This window comes from Girardinichthys multiradiatus, chromosome 10 (genome assembly GCF_021462225.1).
Source record: "Girardinichthys multiradiatus isolate DD_20200921_A chromosome 10, DD_fGirMul_XY1, whole genome shotgun sequence".
Classification (NCBI taxonomy): Eukaryota; Metazoa; Chordata; class Actinopteri; order Cyprinodontiformes; family Goodeidae; genus Girardinichthys; species Girardinichthys multiradiatus.
Window position 1 is genome coordinate 11,845,892 of NC_061803.1, and position 14,329 is coordinate 11,860,220.

General features: G+C 35.4%; 1 protein-coding gene across 1 annotated transcript; it reads left to right on the forward strand.

The window, feature by feature from the left end:
- Positions 1–278: 278 nt before the first annotated feature.
- On the forward strand, positions 279–12,298 carry LOC124875604 (alpha-N-acetylgalactosaminide alpha-2,6-sialyltransferase 1-like). Its single transcript, XM_047377851.1, has 9 exons — positions 279–518; positions 673–910; positions 2,765–2,927; positions 4,791–4,953; positions 6,034–6,172; positions 6,257–6,360; positions 9,076–9,159; positions 9,446–9,545; positions 11,883–12,298. The coding sequence occupies exons 1-9, from the start codon at positions 421–423 to the stop codon at positions 12,096–12,098; spliced, it is 1,305 nt and encodes a 434-aa protein (XP_047233807.1). The 5' UTR covers positions 279–420; the 3' UTR covers positions 12,099–12,298.
- Positions 12,299–14,329: the final 2,031 nt, after the last annotated feature.

The window sequence follows — 14,329 nt, forward strand, 5'->3', positions numbered from 1 at the left end:
AATCATCTATCTAAACATAATTTGCATTTTGTTCATACATACCTACACGGAGCCAGTGCTTATGCAAAACTGACATGAAAGGAACATTGTTCCTTTACTTTTTCTTTCTAAAAGGTTCTGCTCCAGATGTTTGGAGGCAGTGTTTGACTGTCAGTGGTTTTATTGATAACATCCTGGTGTAGCCCTGCCCTGTCTCTACTCTGTGTACAAAATGCTTCTTCCTACAATTTAGCCTTTACTTTAGCCTGACTTTTCTTGTACCACAGGTCTGACTAATCTAAAAGGCATAACATCGGTGCATATTCTGGTACAAGTTGCTGTGTATATGTCAACCAGGAAATCCTTTGTACAGTGGCTCTCAAAGGCTGACTAGCTGGTGTTTAGCTGAGGAAAAAAAACTCTTCAACGTTTTCAGTGATAATGTGGCGATTACCTATGCTTTTTTCTTTTTTGCTGGTGATATCAACCACCATTATCTTTTTTATTATATTCCTGGAAAATTCAGCAAAAACAAAACAGTAAGTGCTTTTGTATTTTCTGTAAAAATAGAGAACAATGTGAATTGTATTTTTTGATTAGTGCTTATGATATAATTCAATTTTATTTGAATAGGGCACGTCATTTGTCTTGATTAATACTTTCTGTTTCAGTTTTATCAATTTTTAATTACAGGTTGATGGTTGTCTCAGGAACAAACAAAACCAACAGAGAATACAAACTGTTGCAAATTGGTAAATTATTGCAAAAGAACACAGAGCTGACTCCAAAAAGAACAGTTCTGAAAATGGATCCAGTGAACACCATTCCTTCTGAAACTCCTATTCCCATAATTTGGAAAAAATATTTTAAGAAGCTTCCTCAGTGGAGCTTCGAGGATATCTATAACTTGGATGCTTCACTTAGACCAATGGTAAGCATTTTAAGACAAAACTGAAAACCAAGATTAGTTCGTTGATGCTGGCAGGTCCACCTGGCTTGCTTTTACTTGTTTGCTTTTGTAGTGACTTCAATAAATATCTGAACTCCTCTTTGTGTGCTTAGCTATAATACAGTGCATCAATGTTATTTTTAGCTGTACAAACATTTCAAATGTCTTTGATAAGCATAGATCTCTTAGATGGGATTTCATCAATATTTGTTTTATGAAAACTAAGAATCCTTGCTTTTGCAGGTTTCAAAATCTGTGTTTTAAAGGATGTGTAATCGGTGTCCAGTTATTAAAGCCAAGATTGATTGGTACCTATATCGTAGTTTCTGTGTTTGTCTAATTTTAATGAGGTCAAAAAGCATTTAAAATGCGCCCTTGTCACGGTTTACCTGATATCGGACCCCAGAATGCAGACGAGCAGGCAGCGTGATGGTAAGTGAATAAAAAAGGTTTAATACCAAAAACTCACTCACAGCAGGAGGCAGGAGCAAAACAAACGGGCAGGCAAGACATGCATGGCATGATCAAAAAGACAAGACTTGGTTTGAAAACAAGACATGAGCATGAGAATGAAAGATGTTTCCACAAAGACAAACAGAGCAGGTGTGAATATATCGAGTGAAAACCAGGTGGAGCAAGGGGACAGATTAACTTGGACAGGTGAGCCGAATAAACTTAATTGACAGAACAAAACGTGGCTGCGGCAAAAACAGAGACTCTAATAAACAAACTAGAAAAACATGAAGCTAAAGCATAACCAGATCTGAAAAACCAAACTTGACAAAACATGAACAAGACGACAAAACTAAAGCATGACCAGGAAAATAAACAGAAACATGATTCAAAATCTAAGAAGAATAATAACAATAGAATGAGTCAAAACCTTAACTGTGAAAAACATAAGAAGAAACCCGAAACCAAAAACCAAACAACCCTACATCATGACAGCCCCTTGATTTTATGAAGATGTGGATAAAAGCTTTCATGAATCTAAAACTGCGTTTCAAGATGTCTATGTTTAGCAAAGAATTACTCAGTTCAGATCTGATCAGTCTAAGAAGTTTTTATTTTGTACCAAATTAATGGGAGATTAATGGGAATTAATTGGCCCCCTGAAAATAACATATCCTATTTCCTAACCAACATGTACATAGCATACTGCTTATTAAATGGGTATTGAAGCCACCATTTTTACATGCACTGTGCACTCTTCCATCACATGCACAGATGACTTCTAGATCCCTGGATTATCATGGCCACACATTTGTCAACATAAAACGTAATTTTTCAACATATAATTGGGTAAATATATTTGATGCATAGTAGTAATACTTAACTTCCAAATATCATATTTTTCACATGCTTCTTATTGGAAATAAGACGGATGTCTCGCAGAAGATAATAAAACTATGTAAAAAAATTGAGGGAAGATGATTTATCTGATTTTATTTACATTTTGATAAAAAATGACATATAGAAAATAATTTATACTCTTCTCATCAATCATTAAAGAAAATCTTTATTGATATTACAGCAATCAAACCCTTATTATAAGTGCTTTTCATATGTTTCTTTTCAAATTAGACGATTAATCTTTTTAAATTACACTTTAAGTCTTTGAGAATAGAAGGCCTCCTTACCATTACCTTAATCTTTCATAGCTCAGGCTCATAATAATTTTGCTATCAAATAACCATGCTGACAAAGACTTTCATTTTCACTTTGACAAGAAATAACATGTTTTAATATTTTGAGATCTTGTGCAATATTATCAGGTCACACTTCTATGAGTGACCTATTTTAGAGTTGTTATAATTCAGTGTTTTTTCTGCCCAGACATGTCCGCAGTCTCTGCGTAACTCCAAGGACGAGGCCTTCCAGAAAGCTTTCCTTCCCAACATACGCATGTTTCTGCACAAAGACAACTTCAACATCAGAGAGTGGAACCGGCTGTCACATTTTAACAATCCTTTTGGTTTTATGCAAATGAATTATGATGGTAAGTGTTTTCCTACACATCTTAACTTAGAAATACTTATTTTTTATCCTCCTTGAAGATTAGAAGAAATTCGATTTTGAATTTTTGAATTTTGATCCACACAGGGTCAAAATTGTATGTTTAGGATAGAGGAAATCCAATAAATGTTTGGATCATTGATATGCTGGAAGGATCCAGAGGAGGAGCATAAGTCTGCTGCTTCAGTCAGCTCAGGCCACTCTGCCATTACTTAAATGTTTTTTATTTAAAGATATTGGCAAAATATCTATTAAAAAAATTAACAGGTGCTTAAAATATGTATAATAAAATAAACATAATGGATCTGAAATTTAGTTGTTTCTTTTAAATGGCAGCATAGGCATAGAATAAGACAAGTCTACCACCAACCCCACTGATATTTTGTTGAACTTTCCTTGACAAGTTGCATCATGCTTTTATGCAGCCATCATGAAGTTCCTCATATAGTTAAGGCTGGATGTGTTTTCATTTAACCAGGATTGGTAGTTAATATACACTGGGTTGGTTTTTTAAAGGATCAGGGTTTTGGTAGCCAATTCAAAAGGTTAATGCTAGCCTGTGTTATCCATTCCAAAACCAGTTCTGGTGGGTGTTTGGGATCATTGACCTCATGTCACTGTCTTGATAGTGGCCATGCAGCTGATGATTTGAGATAAAGTTAAAGAATTAGGTGGTTTTCTGTCTTTGTTGTTTTATTCCTTCAACTTCCTTGTTCCAAAAGTACCACTTGTCACTAAGACAAATCTTTGCGGACACATTCCCGTCACGTTTGAAGAAGTCCATTTTGAAACAGGAATTTCTTTCAGGTTCTGTGATCTCTAAGGCAAAGGTGATAAAACATTTCCCTGTGGACAATGTACGTCGCATTCCCGTAGTAACGCAACCCAAGGGTTATCAAATTTTTTATAATTCCTACCTCAGTGAACACCCAGTTTTTCAAGTACCATCTCTTTAAGGGTGAGAAAGTTTACTCTGCAGTAGTATGCATTGCTGAAGGATGTTGCTTTGGTAACTGAGCATTTCCTCCTAGTTTCATAGCATGAGACCAAAACATGGTGGAGATAGGTTTGTTGTGATTGCCAGATCCAAGTTATGCCTTCAGAGGTAAACGAGACACCGTAGAAGTAGTCAAATCTTTCCTATTCAGCTATTTGGCCATTCCCTTTGTTCTAAACATTGTTCAGTCTGATGAGTACTGCAAAATAAATCTTTTTTGTGTTGGCAAAAACAAACTACCAGCAGCAGGCAATCATGATCCCTGACATTAAGTCAACAAGCTTTGTCATTTTCCAGTTTAAAAACCTTCAACCCCACTTAATAAAACATTTAAGTGGAAGTCTGTTTATATTTAAGCCTGGCATCCAATCCTTGTATTTTTAAATAAATATATGTTTAAGTTGCATGTTGGGAAATCTTGGAAAAAAGATCAGTTCAACAAAATCATCAAATGCCACAACTTATGTTGGTGTGTGTATGTAACCAACTGAATATACCCTTCTGATTGGAAGACTTCCTTTCTTCCTGAATTTATTATCCTTCAGTGATAACTGCTACTTTTTTTAGTTATTTCACTTGAAAAAAAAATCTGTTGTATTTACTTTATAGGGTTACACATTACTTTAAATGTTTAAGGATAATCCCTTTCAACTGTAGATTATTACATTGTTTACAAAGAAGAAGCCAAGATTTCTGGAAAAGAAACCTGGACATAAGCCATAATATAATGTACTAAACACTTGATAAAGTTTGCTGGAAATACCAAGTTTTAAGTTACAATATGCTAAAACATTTTAATATTTACAAAAAAAAGTATGCTTTTAATTTTTGATTCAAATTTTTTTGCAGATGTAATGCCTGTAGTCAAGCTAATTTCAAAGCCAAAAGAACCACTGCTTCGCCCAAAACCAGGCGGGGATGGCTGTGTGCACTGTGCTGTGGTGGGAACAGGAGGCATCCTGAACGGCTCAAAAATGGGAGCTGAGATTGACGCTCATGACTACGTCTTTCGGTAGGACAACAAAAAAAGACGCTAATCCTAACCCTAACCCTGACTCAGCTGAGCAGCATCGTGACAGTATTTGTAAAGACCAGAAATCCTAAGTTTGACACTGCAGTACAGAGGCCCATAATCTGTGTATACTTTAGAAATTTTGTGGGTATAGGTTATTCATAGGTTATTCTCGTTAAATGGGAGGGTTTGTGGATTTCTGTCAGCTGCTGCTTCACATTTTACCTGATTAGATCTTCTTGTTTATTGGTCATCTCTTCACCCTACCTCTGGTTTTCATTTGTTGCCCCTGGATCCAACTGCTAGTTTACCTGCTCCATGTCACTGTTTGCCACCTTGTTGCCTTCCTGCTCCATGTCAGCACAGCGGCCTGTGTTGCATGCTGTGTTACCAGTTCTCTATTTATTAAAATACTCACCATATGGGTCCCTCGCTCTGTTCTGGACTTTGGCTCTACCTATGCCCAACAATACCCAATAAACTTGTAACCATTAATCTTTTCTGCTGCTCTTGCATTCATCCTTCAGTATTTGTTTGCATTTTCTGTTCCTTTTGAATGACAGCAGGTAAATCATTGTTATGTAAGAATATGTTCCCATGTGTTACATGTGTTTTTTCTCAAACCACAAGGCGTGTCCTTGACGTGTATAAAAAATATTCCTTGCTTTGTAAGCAAACCAGACAATAATTACAACCGTCAAACCTTTAAAACCAATTGTTGAGTTTCAGGTATTGCCTTATATTTATCAAGGTGTTTTAGCTGTTAGCAGTGTTTTGTTAACTGGAAAGAATCAAAAAGGGACATCAAGAAGGTTTAATTAAGTTTTTCTTGTTAAACAGAATGAACCTCAAATGGATTTATCTGAAGAATAAATTGATTTTTGTTTAGCTAAGTTGTTTAACCACTACCTCAATTTTTCTCAGTCAAATCCTAGTACTTTTCATTTTGGGGGCATTTCAGGCTTTGACTGGCCAACAGTATTGTAAAAGAACAACTCTAAAGTTGATTTGTTGGTTCGCTTTAACTTCAAAATATAATTTAACAGCAGCTGAAAAGTCTTGATTTATATTGTGTGATAGGATGAATGGCGCGGTGGTCAGCGGTTTTGAGGAAGATGTCGGGAACAGAACATCAGTATATGTTCACACAGCCCACTCAATTACATCATCCCCTCTTTTTTACAAAAAATTTGGATACATGGCTGCCCCACATGATGAGGTACTAAAATGACAATATATGTAATATTGTGTATACTTCCCATGAAAAATAAAAATGACTTTGTCATGCTCTTCCTTCTGACAGGGTATAAAGTACGTTCTGATTCCTGAGGGCTTGAGGGACTTCCAGTGGCTCAATGCTGTTATCAAAGGAGAACGAGTCTCTGAAGGGGAATATCGTAATAGAAAGTAAATATTTTTTTTTTATTGAATGAGTAAAAGCATATTAGGGAAACTATGTTGTCATAGACGTTTGATTATGCCTAGTTGTGTTTTGCCTAATGTGAAGATGGGCTAGAAATGGGTGCCAATCACTTAACTATTTTGTTCCTTTGTAGTTTTGGTTGTTTTGTATCCACCTTTTTTATTTTTTAGCCACCTTTTGAAATAATGCAGTCTAGGATTACGGCGGGACATTTCCAATCGGCAATGGATCGGTTCGTATCCAACAGGGGTGTGTTTTATACCAGCTTCAAGAACCATAGTTTACTAAAGTTAATGTTGATATATCACATCAACAAAAGAAAGGTTGCCCTTGAGTTTTTGGTTTTTGGTTTCATCAGGGGTCATGAGTCAAACTAACCAAAAAGAGGATCTGAACCAGAATTAAGGTTACTTGGTCTGCAGAAAATGTGCAATTAAATTATGTTATACTTGAGACAGTGGCATTTTATTTATTTATTTATTTTTTCTCCATAACTGATGAAAATACTTAACCACAAAAGATTAACTGATACACAATGGTTGTATGTGTTATGATATATAACGAATAGGGTTTTGAAACGAAGGTAGAAAGATAGCAACTCAAAGGTGCCATCAAACTTGATCAATATTTAAGTCTAAGTTATTTATAAGAATTTCTAGCTATGCTCACTGTGTTCATTCCCTGTAACATGTTTACTTTATGGCCACATATTGGCTTGGTATAGTTATTTAAAAATTGCTCACCTGTTTTTTTCTTCAATGGTAGAAAATATACCCCTTTAAATATATATATCGGAGGTCTCTGTAATTTTACCTTCAGTTATGCATTTGCACTTGTTGTGTAAATAAACTTTACTAACAGCACTTTGAGTTACAACCCATGTATTACCTTTAAATAGTAATCAGTGTTTTTGTTACTGTCCATTTTATTTTCCATTTCAGTAGAATAAACTCACATTCTCTAATTTTAGAAAACTCCAATCTTTAAATTCATATAATTTATTCAGTAGAGAGAAAATCTAATGTTAAGACATACATGTTTGTAACAAAATAACAACGTTTATTTGCAACCCTGCTGTTAATACATTGTACTGCATCATTTTCAAACAGGATTCCCAGGGCCTTCGGAAGAGTAGCAGACCCATGGCATCATAGATCCTTTGCCATACTTAACACGGGGCATGAGCCAGTTTTCATCTTGTTCTTTATTTTATGCCATACCCACCTTTACTGTTTGTTGCTGAAACGCTAAATCTTAGTGTCAAGTGATCAAAGCACACTGCTCCATAAAAAGCCCCAGAAGTATTTAGTAAAGTCCACACATTTGTGTTTGTGATGATTGGACAGAAAACGTTATTTCCTGTAATGTCGATAGCGTTAAGTTATTTTTTTTGGGGGACTTGATGACTCCAAGATGTCCCTCTTTGCTGCAGTTTCCAAACTGTGAGCTTTAGAGACTTTATTTTTATTGCCCTTACCATCCTCCACCATGCGCATGATGGTAAGATAAACTTTTATCTTCGTCCAGATCAGTTATGTTGAACCTTTAAATTTTTGATTTAATTGTAAAAAAGGGCCAATTTAGGCACTTTCTTTACTCATGAATATCAGCAAACGTTTGTCTTGCTTGAATGACATGTTCTGCATTCTTTCCTATTTTGTCAGGTCATATTTCTATATATTTCAGATTGGAAATGTCTGCAATATTCAATGTGGGTTCATTTTTTCTGCAGTGAAAGACTGCCATAATAGTACAAGCAAGCGTATCAGCAAACTCTTTACTGCAGACCTTGCATTGTTTTTTAAGTGTCATTCACTGAAATGGGTTTGGGCACACAGCTGTTCTTGAAGATTTAAGAAGGTCAAGGCCTTTTCAAGGTAAAGAATAGTTAATTGTAAAAATATATATTTTATTATACTTATTTATTTGAAATAAGCATGTCCTTTATTCAATATGAACACTTTAGTCCATCATGTAAAGAAGCAGATTTATACAGGAGTAGTCATACAGGATTAGTTGATATTTCCGCTGTCCTGGGAAGTTGATGACTAACAAAAACAATGCGTTGTAAAATATCTATGATTCATACTTACGGTTATACTGACGTGCAATTATGTGTTCTATCACGAGCAGTATGTGTTTTCATTTTTGATTTCCTTCTGATTGCATGTATTTTGATCATAACTGTTCTTTCCTAGGTGTTTTTCTGTGTTTTGTTATTCAGCTAGAGGTATTCTTTCTTAGAAATGTTCCCTGGAGTTTTTTATATTCTGTTCAGCTCCACCATGCTTGTTTCCATTCTCAGTCAGCTACCATGCAATCAGCAAACTCAGCCTACCTGTGACCACTCATCAATGTCATTCCACTCACCTATTTCCTCATTGTGTTTACGTTCATGGTTTCTTATTGTTCATCACCGGATTTTACTGCTGCTGTTCATGTCTATGCCTATTTTTCTCACACTCCCCTTCCTAATGCCTAATTTGTTGGGTTTTATTTTTTTATAAAACTTGATCTAAACAGAAGCATGTTGTGTGACAGCAGCGGCTCTCTCTATTAAACATGTGGCCCCTGAATGTTATGCAGGAAAGAGCGTTTGTATAAACACTGCCAAAAGATGACAATCTTTTACTAAGATAAAATATTTAACATCTGGTTCTTCCATTGTTAATCCTGTCTTTTATGTTTTCGCCCACCAGCGCCAGGACCTACTATTCAGGACAGTACAACGAGACCCGCTTCTATGTCCTGCACCAGGACTTTCTGAGATATGTACGAAACAGGTCAGTCATTCCAAACAAACATCCTTTAAATACACTTCTCTGTTCCACAATAAACATGAATTGTAGCTTTTTTTCATCCAAATATTCAATAAGACTAGAAGGTGCTCAAATAACCTTTTAAACTATCTATAATCTGACCTTCAAGATTTTTCTCTATGGATTCCATATCTAACTAAACAAAGAATAATCAAAGATTCTTGGGGCATTAGCTAAGTTAAATCAAAATGTATCCAACTTGATATTCTCATTAACAGACTGTAGTTTGTATTGTTGTTTCTCAACACAGGTTTTTGAAATCAAGCAATCTCAATGCAGGGTTCTGGGCCATTGTCCGACCAACCAATGGGGCGTTTGCTATCTTTACGGCTCTTCACGTTTGTGACACAGTAGGTCTATTTTCTTCATATTGCACACTATACTGGCATTTGGAAGAGAGGTGTGACCCTGATAGGTGTGTACTGCTGGGAATTTGCCACCTTAACCTGTTCACCTTGACAAGTCACTAATGACTGTAACCTATGCAAAAGGCTATTGCATTGCTTGCAAAGAATCTGGGCGGCATGTTATGACTTTATCATTACTTACACACTATCACACTATTGTCTTGCCTTTTAACAGTAAAGGAAGATGTGCAGCTTTAAGTAAAGTATCCCTGAATATTTAATAAGTTTTTTTTTTTACCTTTTGTAAAATACCAAATTTCCACCAACTGAAATAGTCTTCCAAATCACAAGCCATTTTTTAAAGCAGTATTTTGTGAAACAAGAACCACCTTAGTACATTGGAGAAAAAGGAAAAAAATATATATCCACTTTGATCGAGGTCATTTCATCCTAGCACAACTTTTAATGCTCTTCTAGCCCCTTATCTCTTTTCCCTCAAAAGGCCCTGTCTTTTGCCAGGTTGTAGTTGTGAATAATAAATTATTCTGAACCTGTCCTGCCTTGTAAAATATAGGTAAAATAAATTTTTTAAAACTGTCCTGTCTTCTTTACAAAAAATAATACAAGTACCACTACAGACAGCTCAAGTACCACCAGTGGTACGTGTACCACAGCTTGAGAACCCTAGTTTTATAAACTCAGTGAGTGTTAAACAATCTTTTAGTGCAGCTTCGACTTGTTCAAGTGTTTACATTTTCAAGCAAACCATAGGCGTGCTGAATTTATAAAATATCTAAGCAGCTCAGAATAAGTTAGTCCGGGTTTGATGATTTTAGGTATTATCGATTTTGAACTAGAATTGGTCAAAGATAGTTAACACTACTTTATGCATATGACAAATTGGAAATTACAACTGGTGACTACAGCATCATTCGATGAAGTCGCCGGATGATGGGTCTTCTAGTTGGCCAAGGAAAAGTGGTACTTCGCCTTTTTCCTTTTGTCTTTGGAAATTATTCTGCTAGTTATCGTTTACAATTTAAAATCCTTCCCAAAAACTCGACAGAATTATCACTACTAAAATATTTTGCGTGATAAAGGTGGCTGATAACAATGCAAAGCGGCTAAATAGAATTATTACTTTTAGTGTTTCAAGTATTTTTTCAGTTATTTCAATGGGTTTCAAAATATGTCTCAGAGTATTGATTATGTACTATGTAGTAGTACAGCTGCGCTACTGACTGTAAATCATTTAATGAAGTAACCGTTTTGAATACGCCTGAGTTTTATTTGTGGAGCAGGGATAAATTTAGCATCATCATGTTTATTATCCACTAGGGGCAATTATTGTGCAACACAGTAATAGAAAAACACAATCGGCATGACATAGCCCTGCATCATATAATCATTTACAAACATCCCAGGTCATGTAAAAGATCAATGGTATATTATGTGACTGCAGGAACAAATAATGTTTTTCTATCTATGTTTATATTATTTTAATTATGTATGATCATAAAAATTATTTTTGAACATGTTAAATGGCTGATTACTAAACGAGAAAAAAATGGGAAGATAACAAAAGAAAAACATAATAAACAATGACAGATTATAAGCCACTGGGAATATGTAAAGGAGAAAATAAAAACTGCGTACAGGTATTTACAGTGGAGACAGTGGGATTAACCCTCGGATTCCATTTTTACTACTTCAGAGCTCCATGCTTCATGCCGTGATGGTTGCTAGCCGGCAGAAGTTACTCTGAGGTAAGGGCGGGAACAGCTGGTGAAGGATAGACCACCCACTTTTACAGGCAATCACTTTCAAGAGGAGCAGTCCTTCCTACGTAGCCCGTGTCCTGAATTTGGGCACAGCAATAAATTTACATGGGGTGCAAATGTCAGCCTGTCATCTATTACGATCCCCAAGTACTTGTAAAATACAATTCTTCCTAAATTCTATAAAAATCTCTTTTGTTTCGGAGACGTTAATCATTAAAAAGGAGGACTCACATCACTTAGTGAAGTGCCTGACCACTGACCCATGTTCAGGGTCATCACTGCTGATGAGGGCTACAATTGCTGTGTCGTCAGCAAACTTTAAGATATGCAGCTGAGGGTGCTGACTGCGACATCATCAATGTACAAAATCAATAAAAGAAGTGACAGGACACAACCCTGGGGAGACCCTGTGGAGTAAAAGTTTATAAAACTTTATAATACAAGTAAACTTGTATGTCTGCATTCGATTGACAGTATATTAGAAGTGATTTAGTATTTTGCTATGATTATTTATTTACTTAATCCTTGACCTCTTTTCTCTGTTTTCTGTCAACCCTAGGTGAGTGCATATGGATTCATGACAGAAGACTACAGAAAATACTCCAACTACTATTTTCAAAAGTACCTGAAAACCAATGTAGTTTTCTACGCCAACCATGACTATATAATGGAGAAGAATTTGTGGAAGAGCCTCCATGATAAAAAAATAATAAAGCTGTTTCAGAAAACTGGATCACAGGAAAATACAGAAAAGCTGACAGCCCTGAATCACTGAAGATGAGTGTTAAAACATCAACAAAGGCAAACCGTTTACCATCCTGACTAGCATTATTAAAAACAAATTAATCCTACTGCATAATGAGCACCATAAGAACATTTTGGTTTCTTGTACTGCAAATTTAGAATGCTGTACTTGAAGAGTCACATTTTTATGTAAAAAATAAATCTGAAGGGTGTGGACAGAAGATTTGGCTAAAAGCGTTTTATTGTAATTTTGCTGTATTTCTTTAATTAAACAGGTAATCTATTACCTATTTTTGTTTTGATTTGCCTTATTGTATGAATGATTCAGAGATCAGAGTAGGTGGGTTAATTACCAAGGTGGGTTATTTAAAAAAAAAAAAAAACATTTAGATGAAACGACATGAAAAATCAGCCCACAGACCAAAGAAAAATAACTAGTAATCAAGAATTGTTTAAAAATATAAGAAAAGCCTGGTTGAAGGCATGTAGGATAATTTAACACTGTCAAACATACATGTAAATTATATTTTATTAAAAATAAGAATATTACACAAGTCTGATAATACCTCTGCTAGTGCTGATGTGTATCAGTTCTAGCTACCTTAGTGTTTTGAACAATATCTGGTTATAAGTGTAATGGGGTTTTATTTTAACATCCCTATTGATGTGAAGTTTGTCAAAATTGGTTTATTTATTCTTCAAATTCATTTTATTTAATCAACAATTAATTTTTTTCCTGTCTTTTATTGCTATATAAATTTTTTATGTTACTCTTGTCATTTGGTGGTTACCATAGCAACCCGTAACAGTCAGCTCTTCCCATTTTTCTGTTGCTGTCTGTTACAATTCAATTAAATTCAAAAATACTTTATTAATCCCAAAGGGAAATTAAATGTTGTTATAGCTCATATTATGAAGGTTTCCTCAAAGAGCCGTTGTAGATGCTGATGTCTGTGGCCAGGAAGGATCTCCTGTAGCGCTCCGTCTTACAGCAGATCTGAAGAAGCCTCTGACTGAAGACACTCTGTTGTTGTAGGACCGTCTGATGAAGAGGATGCTCAGGGTTCTCCATAATGTTCTTCATTTTATGAAGAATCCATCTTTCCACAATGATCTCTAGAGGTTCCAGAGGAGTCCCCAGAACAGAGCCAGCCTTTTTTATCAGCTTGTTGAGCATTTTTAAGTCCCTGGTTCTGATGCTGCTTCCCCAGCAGATGATGGCAGAAGAGATCAGACTCTCCACAACAGACTTAAAGAAGATGTGCAGCATCTTGCTGCAAACACCAAAGGACCTAAGCTTCCTCAAGAAGTCCAGTCTGCTCTGTCCCTTCTTGTAGATGGCTTCACAGTTGCATCTCCACTCTAGTCTGTCAGGTAGTCTTTAATCCAGGAGATTGTTGATTTGTCAGCTGCTCTGGTAGAGCAGCTGACAAACTGTTGAAATGTTGGAAGTGTAGCAGATTGTGATACATACTGATCCTAATACATACCACAATAAGTGGTATGTATTAGGATCAGCTCTGTGTTTTCTTAACAAATATGATTTTTTTTACATACATTTTAGATTAATTTAATTATATAATTTTTTTCATATTCGATTTTGCCATATTTTGTAAATGTTTTAAACTGTTATTGTAATTCATGTTGTGTATTTCAGCTGTGTTTAATGTTACAACTGCTAACTGTTTTATCAACTGCTCATTTGATTAGAAGCTGCTGGAGCTGCTAACCACCAACTTGTTTATTTGTCTCTTGTTAGGTATGTTTTACTTTTTGATACAAAGTAACAATTCAGTTGCCAATTGTACAATAGTCTTTCAATGTTAAATATTTGTGTGTACTCTGTTTCTTTTACCACAATATATGTATTCATTGCTAACTGTGTTAAATATAATGTAGATGTAAATTTATGTTAAAACCACTATACGATCACAGTCAGCTCTGCCCCTTTTTCTGTTGCTGTCTGTTACTGTGGGGCAGAAACTGCTGGAGCTGCTAACCACCAACTTGTTTATTTATCTCTTGTTAGAATAAATACAGAGAACCAGAATGTGTTTGTCGTGAAGTCAACCTGCTGGATCAGAACGAACAAGATGGGTTACATAAGTAGTTTTCAACAGTTCATCGTACTTCACCACCATCAAATTGATGTTGATGAGCAATGGTAGTAAAATCCATTAATTCAGCATGAAAACCTTTAATATATTCATTTTATAAATCCAGAAACAAAAATAATACACCACAGTCCTACAAATGAACTGA